Source organism: Palaemon carinicauda, chromosome 13 (assembly GCF_036898095.1).
Source record: "Palaemon carinicauda isolate YSFRI2023 chromosome 13, ASM3689809v2, whole genome shotgun sequence".
In the NCBI taxonomy this organism is placed as follows: domain Eukaryota; kingdom Metazoa; phylum Arthropoda; class Malacostraca; order Decapoda; family Palaemonidae; genus Palaemon; species Palaemon carinicauda.
The window spans coordinates 33,769,292-33,781,684 of record NC_090737.1 but is presented as its reverse complement, the minus strand read 5'-3'; the positions used below and the strand labels follow the sequence as shown (position 1 = coordinate 33,781,684).

The 12,393-nt window shown below is 46.1% G+C and overlaps 2 protein-coding genes across 6 annotated transcripts in view; one reads left to right on the top strand and one right to left on the bottom strand.

The window, feature by feature from the left end:
- tefu (Serine/threonine-protein kinase tefu) overlaps positions 1 to 12,393 on the bottom strand; it is a 912,746-nt gene that overhangs the window by 549,081 nt on the left and 351,272 nt on the right. The window lies entirely within an intron of this gene.
- The window catches only part of LOC137652269 (ATPase family AAA domain-containing protein 2-like), a 102,471-nt gene that overhangs the window by 30,298 nt on the left and 59,780 nt on the right, over positions 1 to 12,393 (top strand). For 3 of the 5 annotated variants that reach the window (XM_068385548.1, XM_068385546.1, XM_068385551.1), the window contains 4 exons: positions 2,835 to 3,047; positions 4,086 to 4,236; positions 4,731 to 4,967; positions 11,894 to 12,380. In XM_068385548.1, the coding sequence (XP_068241649.1) occupies positions 2,835 to 3,047; positions 4,086 to 4,236; positions 4,731 to 4,967; positions 11,894 to 12,380 (1,088 nt within the window). The remainder of the gene's footprint in view (positions 1 to 2,834; positions 3,048 to 4,085; positions 4,237 to 4,730; positions 4,968 to 11,893; positions 12,381 to 12,393) is intronic. The other 2 variants (XM_068385549.1, XM_068385550.1) reach the window with 1 other exon arrangement.

The window sequence follows — 12,393 nt, the reverse complement described above, 5'->3', positions numbered from 1 at the left end:
AGTCCGTCAACCTTCACAGCTCACTACTTGAAGCATTGTTCGAGGAGGACCCTGAACGGATTCTCTCTCGGTCCCGTCACTTCAGCGCTTCAAAAGATTTAAAGGTGTACCCCTGGGGAAAACCACGGGCAGTAAGTCCAAGAGACACAAGTTCCTTCCTTAATTTCCCCCCCCCACCTTTTTCCCTTTTACCTTCCCTTAAATGTCCCTAAAATCCTTTGACGGTCATGGGATTCTCCATCAGTGAAAGAATGTCTCCAAGGATTTTTTACAGAGGTGAGTTACTTAGACACTAAGATAGTTTTTGGGTAGTTTTCGCTATTTCTCGTGTTTTCCTTTGGGGGTCACCAGAACCTAGCCTCCTATCTAGGTTCCATTTTTTCTCTACTCATTGTGGTCTCTGGGTCCTGAGGGTCACTCCCACCTCCTAAGGTATAAGTCTCCTAAGAAAGTAGTTCAAGGTAAGTACTCCGTGTTGGAATAAATCACAAATTTTAAGTAATTTGTATTTTTCCTAACAGTACTTACCTCGAACTACTTACGGGTTACGGCCCGCCCATCCTGCCCGAGTGCCTTACAGGACTTAGTAGAAACCTATCTGTCAAAAACTTACTGGAGATCGAGACCTGAGCGAGCATGCTCTCTGACCCTGGGTCGCCTCTTGGCGCGTATCACTCCGCCAGAGGTTACCCCGCATAGAAAACGCGAGTAGGGTAAACTACACAAAATTCTGGTTGGTTGGGAGGAGATCCCAGATACTCCAAAGAAAGTAGTTTGAGGTAAGTACTGTTAGGAAAAATACAAATTACTTAAAATTTTAGATTTTTCGTAACTATACAAACCTTAGCTATTTATACAAACTTGCCCGCCATCCCTATCCCCCTTGAAGTCCTACCTCCAAATAAAGTGACTAAATCACAGGTGTGAATTGGAGTCGTAGCGAGCTAACCCCCCCCCCCCCCCCACCTACCCCCACTATCTAGCGTTGTGGGTAGTTAACCCTCGCTAAATTTTAATGGCTCGTCATTTCAGCTCCACCGAAAGTGTAACCCCTAATAAATAGCTAAGCTTTGTATAGTTAGGAAAAATACAAATTATCTACGAATTTGTCATCTTTATTAACAACTAGTATCACTAAATTATGCTGTTAAAAAATGAAGTGACTGATAGGCAACTTACCGACTGAACGTTAGCTGACGAATGTAAACAATTCTTCGGATTTAGGACACAAAACTTTTTTTCTCGTGAATTTGTGTTATTTGACTATAACTCATTTAATATAGTAAATTTCTATATTGATGTCTGAAAACACCATTACCTGTCACATTTCGAACTTCCAATGCTATGAATAACGTTTTTATTGTGTAGTTGTCATGGCAACTGTTGAGCTCTAATGTAAACAACCTTTTACTTACGGTAAATGAACTTTGGAAAGCATGATATTACGATAACTCAATGAATAATATTGATTTATATTGAAAAAAAAAAACATGCATATATATCATAATTTCATGTTGACATAACGTAAAAATTACAAAAAAATTACCAAAATCATTGAGTGAAGGGGAGAAGAATGACGAGAGCTTCAGAGAGTGGGGTATTTCATAAAATCGGCAACAGATGGCAGCATATAAAGCCAGATAAATTGTCAACAAAAGGCGCTAAGCTTAAAATTTCTTACGCTTTTATGAATAAAACTGTTATGAATACCTAAACATAAAATTATTATTCCTTTACAATTCAGCTCCACAAATAACAAACAAACAAGACATTTTTTCACAATGCGGTGTGGAGTAAAGTCGTTCTCCGCAGTGAAATGTTATGAATCTGAGTAAACTAAAGTCGTTCTCCGCAGTGAAAGGGTTAAGTTGTGGTTACTTTATCGGAAAAATCCCTGTAAAACATGACTCAAGTCCCATAGTTTCTAAATTTAGTAGTTTCTGCACTATCCTTGCGAGCTAGAGATGGTTAGGGATCCTATGAGTGTATTTACTTAGTCATCAGCAGCCATTGCCCAGCCCTCCCTGGTCCTAGTTTGTATGGAGTGATCGTAGGTATAAATGGATGAACTTTTGGACATTGTTCAGTCTATGGCCTCTACCACTTATAAGTTACTTTTAAACATGGAGGTTACGTAAAGATGTGTCCAGCTGCTGGTAATTGAATTCATATGGTTTAATGAACATATGTTAAACAGTTTGGTACATGTAGTCAGAGGTAATAGGGAGAAGACTTGCTGCATATGAAAAAAGAGAACATCGGTGAATACCTAGATCAAGTGGTATTTCAGGCATATACAGTAAGTGCGAAGACAAGAATATGGAGAAAACTATTGGCTACAGACAATGAAATTTTATTTCTAATTGAAAACTCCAATTTGATAAAATTTTGAATTGAAATTTAGTATTTGTTGTGTTTTTCTTCAAACTATAACTTCCTAGGGGTAAAATCTTTCACGAGGTAGAAATGCAATCCAAAGCATGCCTCTAGTACACGATTCAGGTTCTAAATTGATGTACTATTCAGGTTCTAAATTGAGAGAGGCCTATTTTTAATTGGATTGTCTTTAGTTTGTACTCCACCAATCGCATACTGTATGCAACAATGGTGGTTGTTGCTGCTGTTCATAACATTCACTTCAGCACACTGAATGTAGAATTGTAACTTGGAGATAATTCTAACTTACAAATAGGTATGGTAGTATTCTGTATAGCAAAATGTGATGATTCTGAATTTGTACAGGTGGTGAAGAATGTGGACAAACTTATACTTTAAAATATTTCAATTGTCTTAAATACTTATTTCTGTTACTAAGACAGTGTTTTGGCTTTCAGAGCCTATACCAAGAAGAGCGCTTCCACACAAGAGACAAGATGAGGCCGTTGGCATAGAGGGGGATACAGATACTGATGATGAGCTATTTCAGCTCAGTCAGTCCAGGCGTACTCGAGGACAGCGAGGTAAAAATCAGAAAAGTATTAGGAAGAATGCATATATGATGAATGGTGATGATCTTGGAGATGAGGGAATTGTGGAGGATGAAATAGGTAAGTTTGAACAGTGTTAGTTTAGTTTTTGATTTTGTAATTAGCTTTTTGTTGCAAACAAGAACTACTGTAGAAATATATTTACAATACATTGATTTTCAGTAACATGACTTAGGATCGTTGCAATCCTCAGATAAGCTTAAGAGCATGTCCGTCTTTGTAGGATGTATGCTTGTATGAGTGTATGCATGTATGTACTTATAATTTTTTACATTTTCTATTAAGAAACATACTAATTGATATCACAGTGGAGACATGCAGAAACATTGAATTTCTGAAAAAAAAAAAAAATCTAATTTTAGGTTTTTAGGGAAAAATAATGACTAGAAATAGTTTCAGCTGAATATGGCTAATTATGTGAATAATACCTAGAGTGTAGGTTTGTGACCACAATATTTCAGTAATAGTGACATTCCACATGTGCAACCAATACAATAATGATACAGGTCCTCAACTTACAAATATTTGGTGATGCAAACACAAATCCAATTGAAAATAACAAAGATAAGGAAATACTGTGATCAAGCAGTATTATATCATTTAATACAGTTAGCAAAGCAACATTAGTAATAACCTGTTTTTTATTTCATATGTAATCCGACCATTTGTTGACTTATGTAGCTGGATATCAAAGGCATGGAATTCAGATCTGGTTTACCAAAGGCCAAAATTCAATAAAATTGGACTTGCAAACAATTCAACTTACAAAAAGCTTGTAACCAATTTTGTAAGTTGAGGATCTTATGTATATATAAAAAAGGCTGATCATGTATTTGATAATAGTATCCTATTTTTTCTCAGTAGGGACATTTAACAACTATTCCAAATTTATTTTACACATACAGAGCTCTTAATTTGATCTATTTTTTTTTTTTATAAAATATGATACAAATATGGAGAAATGTTTGTTAAATATACTTGAATATGGAGAAATATTTGTTTACTAAAGATATCTGCATAGGGAGACATGTTTGTTAAAGATATCTGAATATGGAGGAATGTTTGCTAAAGATTTTTAAATATTTGTATGTCCTTCAGGTGTGAGACGCAGTTTAAGGCGACGAAAGTATAAAGATTTTGATCAGCAGTCATGGTTGGTTGGAAATAAGAAGCTTCGAGGATATCCAACCATGGTTCCGAGTTCCGAACCAGAGAATGATGAACCACGGCCCGCTAGAAAATTGCGCCGGTAAGGATGATGGAACAAGTTTCTCTTATTTTTGCCTATTTAATTGTTTCCTTAAACACAACCTAAGAAAATTTTTAGATTCATATTAGTTTAATTAAAGCAGTGATCGCACATTTAGAATTTGAATTCATGAAAAAAAAACTAGTAATATTTTATTGGAGAAATTATTTTTGATTGTACAGAAATATAATTTAAGGTTATTGATAAGGTAATAAAAGTAAGATCTTCCATAAAAGTAGCGCACCTTCATCGTCATCTCCTCTTACGACTATTGGCGCAGAGGGTCTCGGTTAGATGTCGCCAGTTGCTTATCTTGATCTTTTAAACCATTACTGCTCCCTTCATCATCTCCAACTTCACGTATCCCAGAATTTGAAATTGCATTGATTTGTAACCTTTTATTTATTTATTTATTTTTTTTTTTTAGATATATAAAGCCTAGTACTGTATAACTAACTGTTTTTGTTTCTTCCTCCCCCAAATTGATCCCACAGGCATATGAGTTCAGATTCAGTGATGGTATCAAGGAGTCGTTCATCTCGATTCCACAGTACTGGTGCTGAATCTAGACGAAGGGGTCGACGTCGGTATGATGGAGGGGAGGAAGAAATGGTTTCCGTTGCCTCTCGGACTAAAAGACCAAATCGCCTTTGTTCTCCTAAAAGCGACCGTTCTGATGAAGAAATTCCTCTTCCTCGTAGTAGGCGACGTGTTCCAGCCAGGCGGTACCGGTAAGCTATTTTACTAACTTTGTGATTTTTTTTTTTTCATTTATTCTCCAATTTGAAAAATTTAAAAGTCAAGATTGTGAAAGAATGTACATCATATGGATACAACAAGCCATTTCTAGTCCACCGGAGGACAAGGTCCTCAGACTTGTCTTATTCATGTCTGGGGTTTGGCGAGTTTTCATTATGGATTGGTGATGGTGGAAGACTTTTGTCCGATTGTTTACAGCAAACCAACGTAGTATGCGTAGCCCGGACAAGTACAGCATTGCTGATCATGGTGATACACCGTTCCTTTCACCACATTGGGGTATCCCTACTCAGAAAGGGCATATGGATATGTATGTATAGAAATCACGAAAGTTGACCTGTGATGAGCTTGAGCTTAAAATATGTTTGTTCCAACACGGAGTACTTACCTCGAACTACTTTCTTAGGAGTATCTGGGATCTCCTCCCAACCAACCAGAATTTTGTGTAGTTTACCCTATCTCCGTTTTCTATGCGGGGTTACCTCTGGCGGAGGAATACGCGCTATGAGGCGACCCGGGGTCAGAGAGTGTGCTCGCTCAGGTCTCGACCTCCAGTAAGTTTTCTGGTCGCGTCGTGATAACATCTCGCCGCGCTCTCCTTACCCAGTGCGACCCTTTGTGTCCCCCCACCCTTTGTGTCCCACGAGGTTCCCACGTGGTCCCCTTGTGTTCATACCTTACCTTTCCCTCTGTGTTCCTGTGTCGTTTTGGTGCTTATTGGTTCGTTATGGAGCATCCCCGCTGTTGCCCTGGGCCTATGGCCGGTAAATCTTGTGGGGCCTTTCTTTCCAAGCCGGAAGTCGACCCCCACTCTGTGTTCGTCGTGTAAGGGCAGTGTGTGTTCCCCTACAACCACGTTTCCGGAGTGTGAATCCTGGAACGAAATACAGTGGGTGCGCTACGGCACCAAAAAGAAGAAGGCTACCAAGAGATCGCCGAAGAAGTCAAGCATTGCCTCTCCTCTTGCTTCGCCCGATGCCTCTTCGGAGAGGGCTTCTCTGCCGTCTTCCCCTAACCAGAGTAGGGGACGAGGTAAGTCCGTTGCGGGGAAGCGGCTCATTGCTCTTCCCCAGGAGTCTGTTATGTCTGTTGGTTGGGATGTTGTGTCTGTTCAGGCAAGTGGAAGGGCTGAGGGAGGGACGGGAGTGTGTTCGGGAGACGAGGTCCTGGTGCCAGCAGGGCCCGTCTCTTCCGACGATCTTATGTGGGGGAAGCCCGCAACAGCCTCTTGCCCCGCTTCTGGGTCTGTGTTTCAGGTACGTCAGCAGCCGGGGGAGACGCCGAGAAGGAAGATTCACCGAATTCGGTCCCCCTTGTGTGGGCGCCGCCGAGGACGCCCTTCAGGTCGCCCATGAGACTGGAAGAGGAGTTCGACACCTGGTTTGTCGGCAAAAAAGTGCCTCGCTCTCCCCCGGCGCCGTCGGCAACGCTCCCGCCCGTCTTTCTTCAACCTTCTTCGCCTGCAGATCGGCACGAAGATCCACCAGCAACACGGGACGCCTCGGACGATTCAGCGCATTCCTACCAGTCATCGGTCTCCTCTTTTGGGGTCGTACTCTTTCTCCTTGGAGGACGAAGGTCTGAGGGACTCGAGGAGGAGACGAGAGAGATCCTGTAGGAGGAGGTCCCATTCCCGTTCCCGATCACGCCACGCCAGGAGACGTTCCCGATTCCCCAGGAGGAAACACAGGAGCCGCCGCTCGTCAAAAGGCGAATGGGTGCGAGTCACCATCCCCCGCAGCCACCTCCTAGGAGCTTCAGCAGACCCGAGTACCTCTGGCTGGCTCCCTAGAGCTCCTTCACCATCCTCGCGGTACGTCTCCTCCAGCAGACCCGATCATCGATGGAAGTCATCGCACCAGGTCTCGGTCGACAGGCATAAGCCCGCTAAGGTTCCGACTTCATCCGCCCAGCGGAGAGAGTCGCCCCTTCGGACTGGCAGCCTTGTCCCGGCCTCCAGTTCTTCGATGGCCCGCCCTGAACGAAGTAATCAACCGGCCAGCACGGGGAAGCCCGCAGCTCCATGGATCTCCGCAGGAGGCAGTAGACCCATGACGGCTACTTCCGTCCCAGCGGAGCTGCCCACTCAGCGAGTTGAGCCGCAAAGGGCTCTCCACGAGAAAAAGATTCCTCCACCTCACGTGGAACCCTTCTTCGTAGACGTGCCTACTCAGGCGGAGGACCAGTTGGCCGAAGGCCTCGTGGATGGCGGCCACTGTTCGACAGACGAGGTCTTCACCTATAGGAAGGTCCTAGCCCTCATCAGGCGGCATCATAGGCAGGATGAGCCGAAACCTCGACAGATGAAGCCTGGCTCTCCGGCATTAGCAGGCTAGTGGATAACCCTGTGCAGCAGAGGCCTTCGCTGTCTCTTCCCCTGGCGAGGGACGTTAGGCTGGGTATGGACCACATAGATAGCCAGCCAGGCGGACGCGCCCAGGAATCAGAGCGCCTCCAAACTACTCAGGGTCTTAAAACACAGAAACGCTTTTATCTCCCGGAGGGGCGCCGCGGAGGTCCCTGTACCGTGGAGCCAGCAATTGCTATCCTGAACCAGGGAGCGGCTGAAGATAGGGCGTCCTCCGCTCCAGTGTGTTTTTCTCCGGCAGAAACCTCCATGGTGGAGGATATGGACCTTGATTTAGTCTACGTATCTTCATGGTTGGACTGGTGGGCCTGCAGGTTGGTATATTTTCAGGCCTCTCACGACCTCTCCGTCCCCGAGAATGAGTCCTTGCTGAGGGAGCTGATTAGTTCGGGGGCCAAAGCACTCAAAGTTCCTCTCGTACCAGTCCCTCTCTCAGGCAGCCAACTGGGTCCTGTGGAAGAGGTACACAGTCCTGAGCAAGCTGGTCAGGAGACTACCGGACAGAGAGGCGAGAGCCTTGAGGAACTTACCTCTGTGGGGCGAGTCGGTGTTCCCCCCTGAAGGCAGTAGAAGAGACTATGGAGAGGGTCAGGAAACTTGAGGAAGCTGTAACCCCAGACCCCACCGACAAGACGACCTGCCCACAGGAGACCCTCTTCGGATGTCTCTCACCCACCCCGCGCTTCGCCTATCCATCCTAGAAGGGACACCCCGTCGGTGTCTTAGCACCAGCCCTCGCAGCCCTCCCGTAGGGGTACTTCGGCCCCTCAGGCGAACTTCAGGCCAACCTACTCTAGCTCCAGGAGAGGATGTTCCAGCCGCGCCTCTCGAAGGAGATAGGAAGGGAGGCCCCCTACTTCTGCCGAAGCCTAAGGTAGGGGGATGCCTATAACACTCTTGGCAAGCTTGGCGGGACCACGGAGCGGATCCGTGGTTGGCGCCCAAGGACCCCTTGAGAAGAACAGCATTGCAGGAGGAAGTTTCGGCCATGCTTGCAAAAGGGGCAGTAGAGCCAGTCAAGGATCCAGGACCGGGGTTCTACAGCAGGCTCTTCCTGGTGAGAAAGCGACAGGGGGCTGGAGACCAGTCATAGATCTTTCAGCCCTCAACAAGTTCGTGTGCAAGACCGACTTCAAGATGGACACCCCGAAGTCGGTTTAGGCGGCTTTGAGGGAAGAGGACTTCATGATGTCCATAAACCTCAAGGACGCCTACTTCCAGACCCCTGCCCACCCCTCCAGCAGGAAATTTCTAAGAGTGAAATGGGGTACCCAGACGTTACAATTCAGAACCCTCTGCTTCGGACTGTCGACAGCTCCTCAGGTCTTCACGAGGGTCTTCGCAACAGTCTCGGCCTGGGCACACGAACAGGGCATCCCGCCTGATTCGGTACCTAGACGACTGGTTGTTACTTTTAGCCTCAGAGGGAACACTGAGGGAGCAAGGCGCGAAACTTCTGCTGTTCTGCGGTGTCTTGGGTATCACCATCAACATGGAGAATTCACAGCTGGTACCCTCCACCAGGATGACCTACCTAGGGATGGTTCTAGACTCCCGGTTGGCTAGAGCCTTCCCCTCCGCGGAGAGACTAGACAACCTAGATCAGATACTCCGGCCCTTCCTGTCGGACCAGACCAGGAGAGCCAAGGACTGGCAACGATTGATAGGCCACCTCATGTCGTTGGAGAAGTTGGTCCCCCAGGAGAGGTGCAGACTCGGGCGTTCAGTGGAACCTGAAAGAGCTCTGGAACCAGGGGGACTCCCCACACAAGATAGTCTCGTTGTTCCCGGAGACGAAGGAAGTTCTGAAGTGGTGGCGCGTCAGAACAAACACCCTCAAAGGATTGCCCTTCGCAGTCACCCTCCGAAGATGCTCCTTTTTCACGGACGCATCCAAGGAGGGTTAGGGAGCCCATCTTCTCGAGAAGGCAGCGAAAGGAAAATGGGACTCCGAGGAGAGGAGCCGGCACATAAACGTGTTAGAACTGATGGCCGTGCAAAGGGCATGCCGAGAGTTCGTTCATCTACTCCGGGGAAACACCGTGGCTCTGATGTGCGACAACGCCACGGTGGTGGCCTACATGAAAAAGCAAGGAGGACTGAAATCGAAGGAGCTGTGCAGTCTCACAACGGAATTCCTGGAATGGGCAGAGGAGGAACAGATCAAGATCACAGCCAGGTTCATTCCGGGAAAGAAGAACGTCTCAGCCGACGGCCTCAGCAGGATGGGTCAGGTAGTAGGGTCGGAATGGTCCCTACACCCAAGAGTGGCAGAGACCATCATCCTGAAGTGGGGCTCTCCGGTAGTAGACCTCTTCGCCACGAGACTAAACGCACAGCTCCCCGTGTTTTGTTCTCCTGTGCCAGATCCAACAGCAGCGTTCGATGACGCTTTTGAACATCCTTGGGACAATCTCGACGTATACGCCTTCCCCTCCTTCGGGATGCTCAGACAAGTACTCAACAGAGTGAGGCGGGCGAACAACCTGTGGATGACTTTGGTAGCGCCTTGGTGGCCGGAGAGAGAATGGTTCGCAGACCTAAAGGAACGGGCGCGCCTTCCACCTCGGCCCCTTCCGGACAGACCAGACCTTCTCCGACAACCTCGCTTCCAAAGGTTTCACGAAAATCCTCGGTCCCTCCGCCTTCACACGTGGATGTTATCAAGCATCTCCTGAGGAAGGAAGGATATTCGAAGAAGACCGCAGCAATTATGTCAGGATACCTAAGACGGTCCTCGGTCGCGGTATACCAAGCAAAGTGGGCTACTTTTACCAAATGGTGCACCTCGAAGAACATCAGGCTGTTGGACTCCATTCACGAGATAGCCGACTTCCTGGTCTATCTGAGGGACGAAGTGGGCACGTCCATACCAGCCATCAAAGGAGTCCGGGCGGCGTTAGGCCAAGTCTTCCTCCTGAAGGGCATCGACCTAGGTGCGTCCAGACATATCTTGATGCTCATCAAGAGCTTCGAGCAGTCGTGTTCCCCCAGGCCACTAGAGTTCCCCAGTGGGATGTGGCTAGAGTGCTGAAGATGCTTTCAGAAACCCCCCCCCCCCCTTCGAGCCTCTCAAAGATATCCTGGACAAGGAGCTCATCCTCAAGACGGTCTTCCTGTTAGCCCTTGCGTCGGCAAAAAGAGTAAGTGAGATTCATGGGCTGTCTTACGAGGTCTCACACTCGAAGGGGTGGCGAGAAGCTACTTTCAGGTTCTTGCCTACAGGTTCTTGCCTACCTTCGTAGCCAAGACTCGGAACCCAGATGTTTGGAACCCTAGGTTTGAGGGGTTCTCAGTGCTAGCAACCCCGCATTCAGACAACCCAAGGGACTTACTACTGTGCCCAGTCAGAGCGGTACGTAAGTACCTAGAGAGAACGGCCAGACTTCGCCCCAAGACCAAGAGTCTGTTCGCCTCTTCAGGACTAGTGAAGAAGCCGGTCTCTGAGAATACGATCTCCTTCTGGCTGCGGCAGGTAATCATGAGAGCGTTCGACAGTTCGGGGGTCTCTCTTCCGGGAAAGCCTAGACCCCATAACATTAGGGGCCTGAGTACTTCATTGGCCTTCGAGAGGAACATGGCAGTGGGCCAGATCCTGAGAGCAGGCACATGGTCAAGGCAGTCCACCTTTACGGCTCACTACCTAAAGGAATGTTCGAGAAAATCCTTGGACGGGTTCTCTCTTGGCCCTGTCATTTCTGCGCTCCAAAAGATTTAAGGTGTAGCCCTGAGGAAGCCATGGGCGGTAAGTCTAAGAGACAGATTCCTTCCTTACCTTTTCCCCCCTATCACCCTTCCCCTACATGACCCTTGAGTCCTTCACCTTCCAGGGGATACACTGTCAGTGAATGAATACGTCTCCGAGGATTTTTACGGAGGCGAGTTACTTCGAGGTAAGTACTGTTAGGAAAAATACAAATTGCTTAAAATTTGTGATTTATCATTATAGTTTAAGAAAAAGTACTGCAAAGGAAGTAGTACTAGCACCTGCACAAACAAATCTCATTGAACAATAAAACCAATCATGGTAAAGCGTTTTGTTTTTGGACCTACCCGGAATACAAAAACACGAGAATGTTGGATACTTGCAGTCATGCTGTAAAGGGCAAGTGAAGGGCGGAACCCACCAATACTGAACTATGTAATATTAGAAGAAATTATTGCAAATACTTTCCAAAAGCACACAATGAAATTAATGATGAAAGAGGGGTTGAAACTATAACGTATCAAAAACCTGGGAGAGCATATTACCTTATACATAGAAAGAAATAGAGGTGGTTATAATTATTTGTTCCCACACGAATAGAAACCCTCATACTTTAAAATAGGTAGATTCTGGCGACAATCTGGTTATGGCCAATTGAGGAAAGGCAATTTATGATCATTTTTAATATTTAATATTTGTTTTGATAGGTATAATCTTCATGGCATATCTGAAGCTAATTTATTCCGGTATTTTAAGTATTCCTTCGTTAATTGATTTTGTTATTAACAATTATAATGATTACTAATGATGACTTAATATTTCAGGGAGGAACCGGAGCATACCGATGATGACGATGACGAAGGCAAGATGAAGACTAGATTTAGTTTTAAGAATAAGGAGCGTGGTCAAAACAAGAGTTTTGAGGAAGGGAAGAGTGAGGGTGTATCTGTGGGGAAAGAGACAAGAAGACGTAATAAAGAAAAGTACAGTGATAAAAAATCAGAAACTGAAGTGTGCGTGAAAGTCAAAGAAGAAATTCCAATGCGCAGAATAAGGACTAGAAGTAGCGTGGACTCAAACAAACAGAAAACAGATGATACTGAGGGGGAAGAGGAAGAGAGGGAGGAGGAGGAGGTAGGAGAAGAGGAGGAGGAGGAGGAAGAGGAAGAAGAGGAGGAGGAAGAGGAGGAGGAAGATGAGGATGAAGAGGAGGAGGAGGAGGAGGAAAATATTCGAGCCAAGCCCATCAAGAAAATAAAAAGGATCAATGACCCAATTATGGCGAGAGCTGTTTCATCGAAAGACCGTTCAGTAAGTAAATACA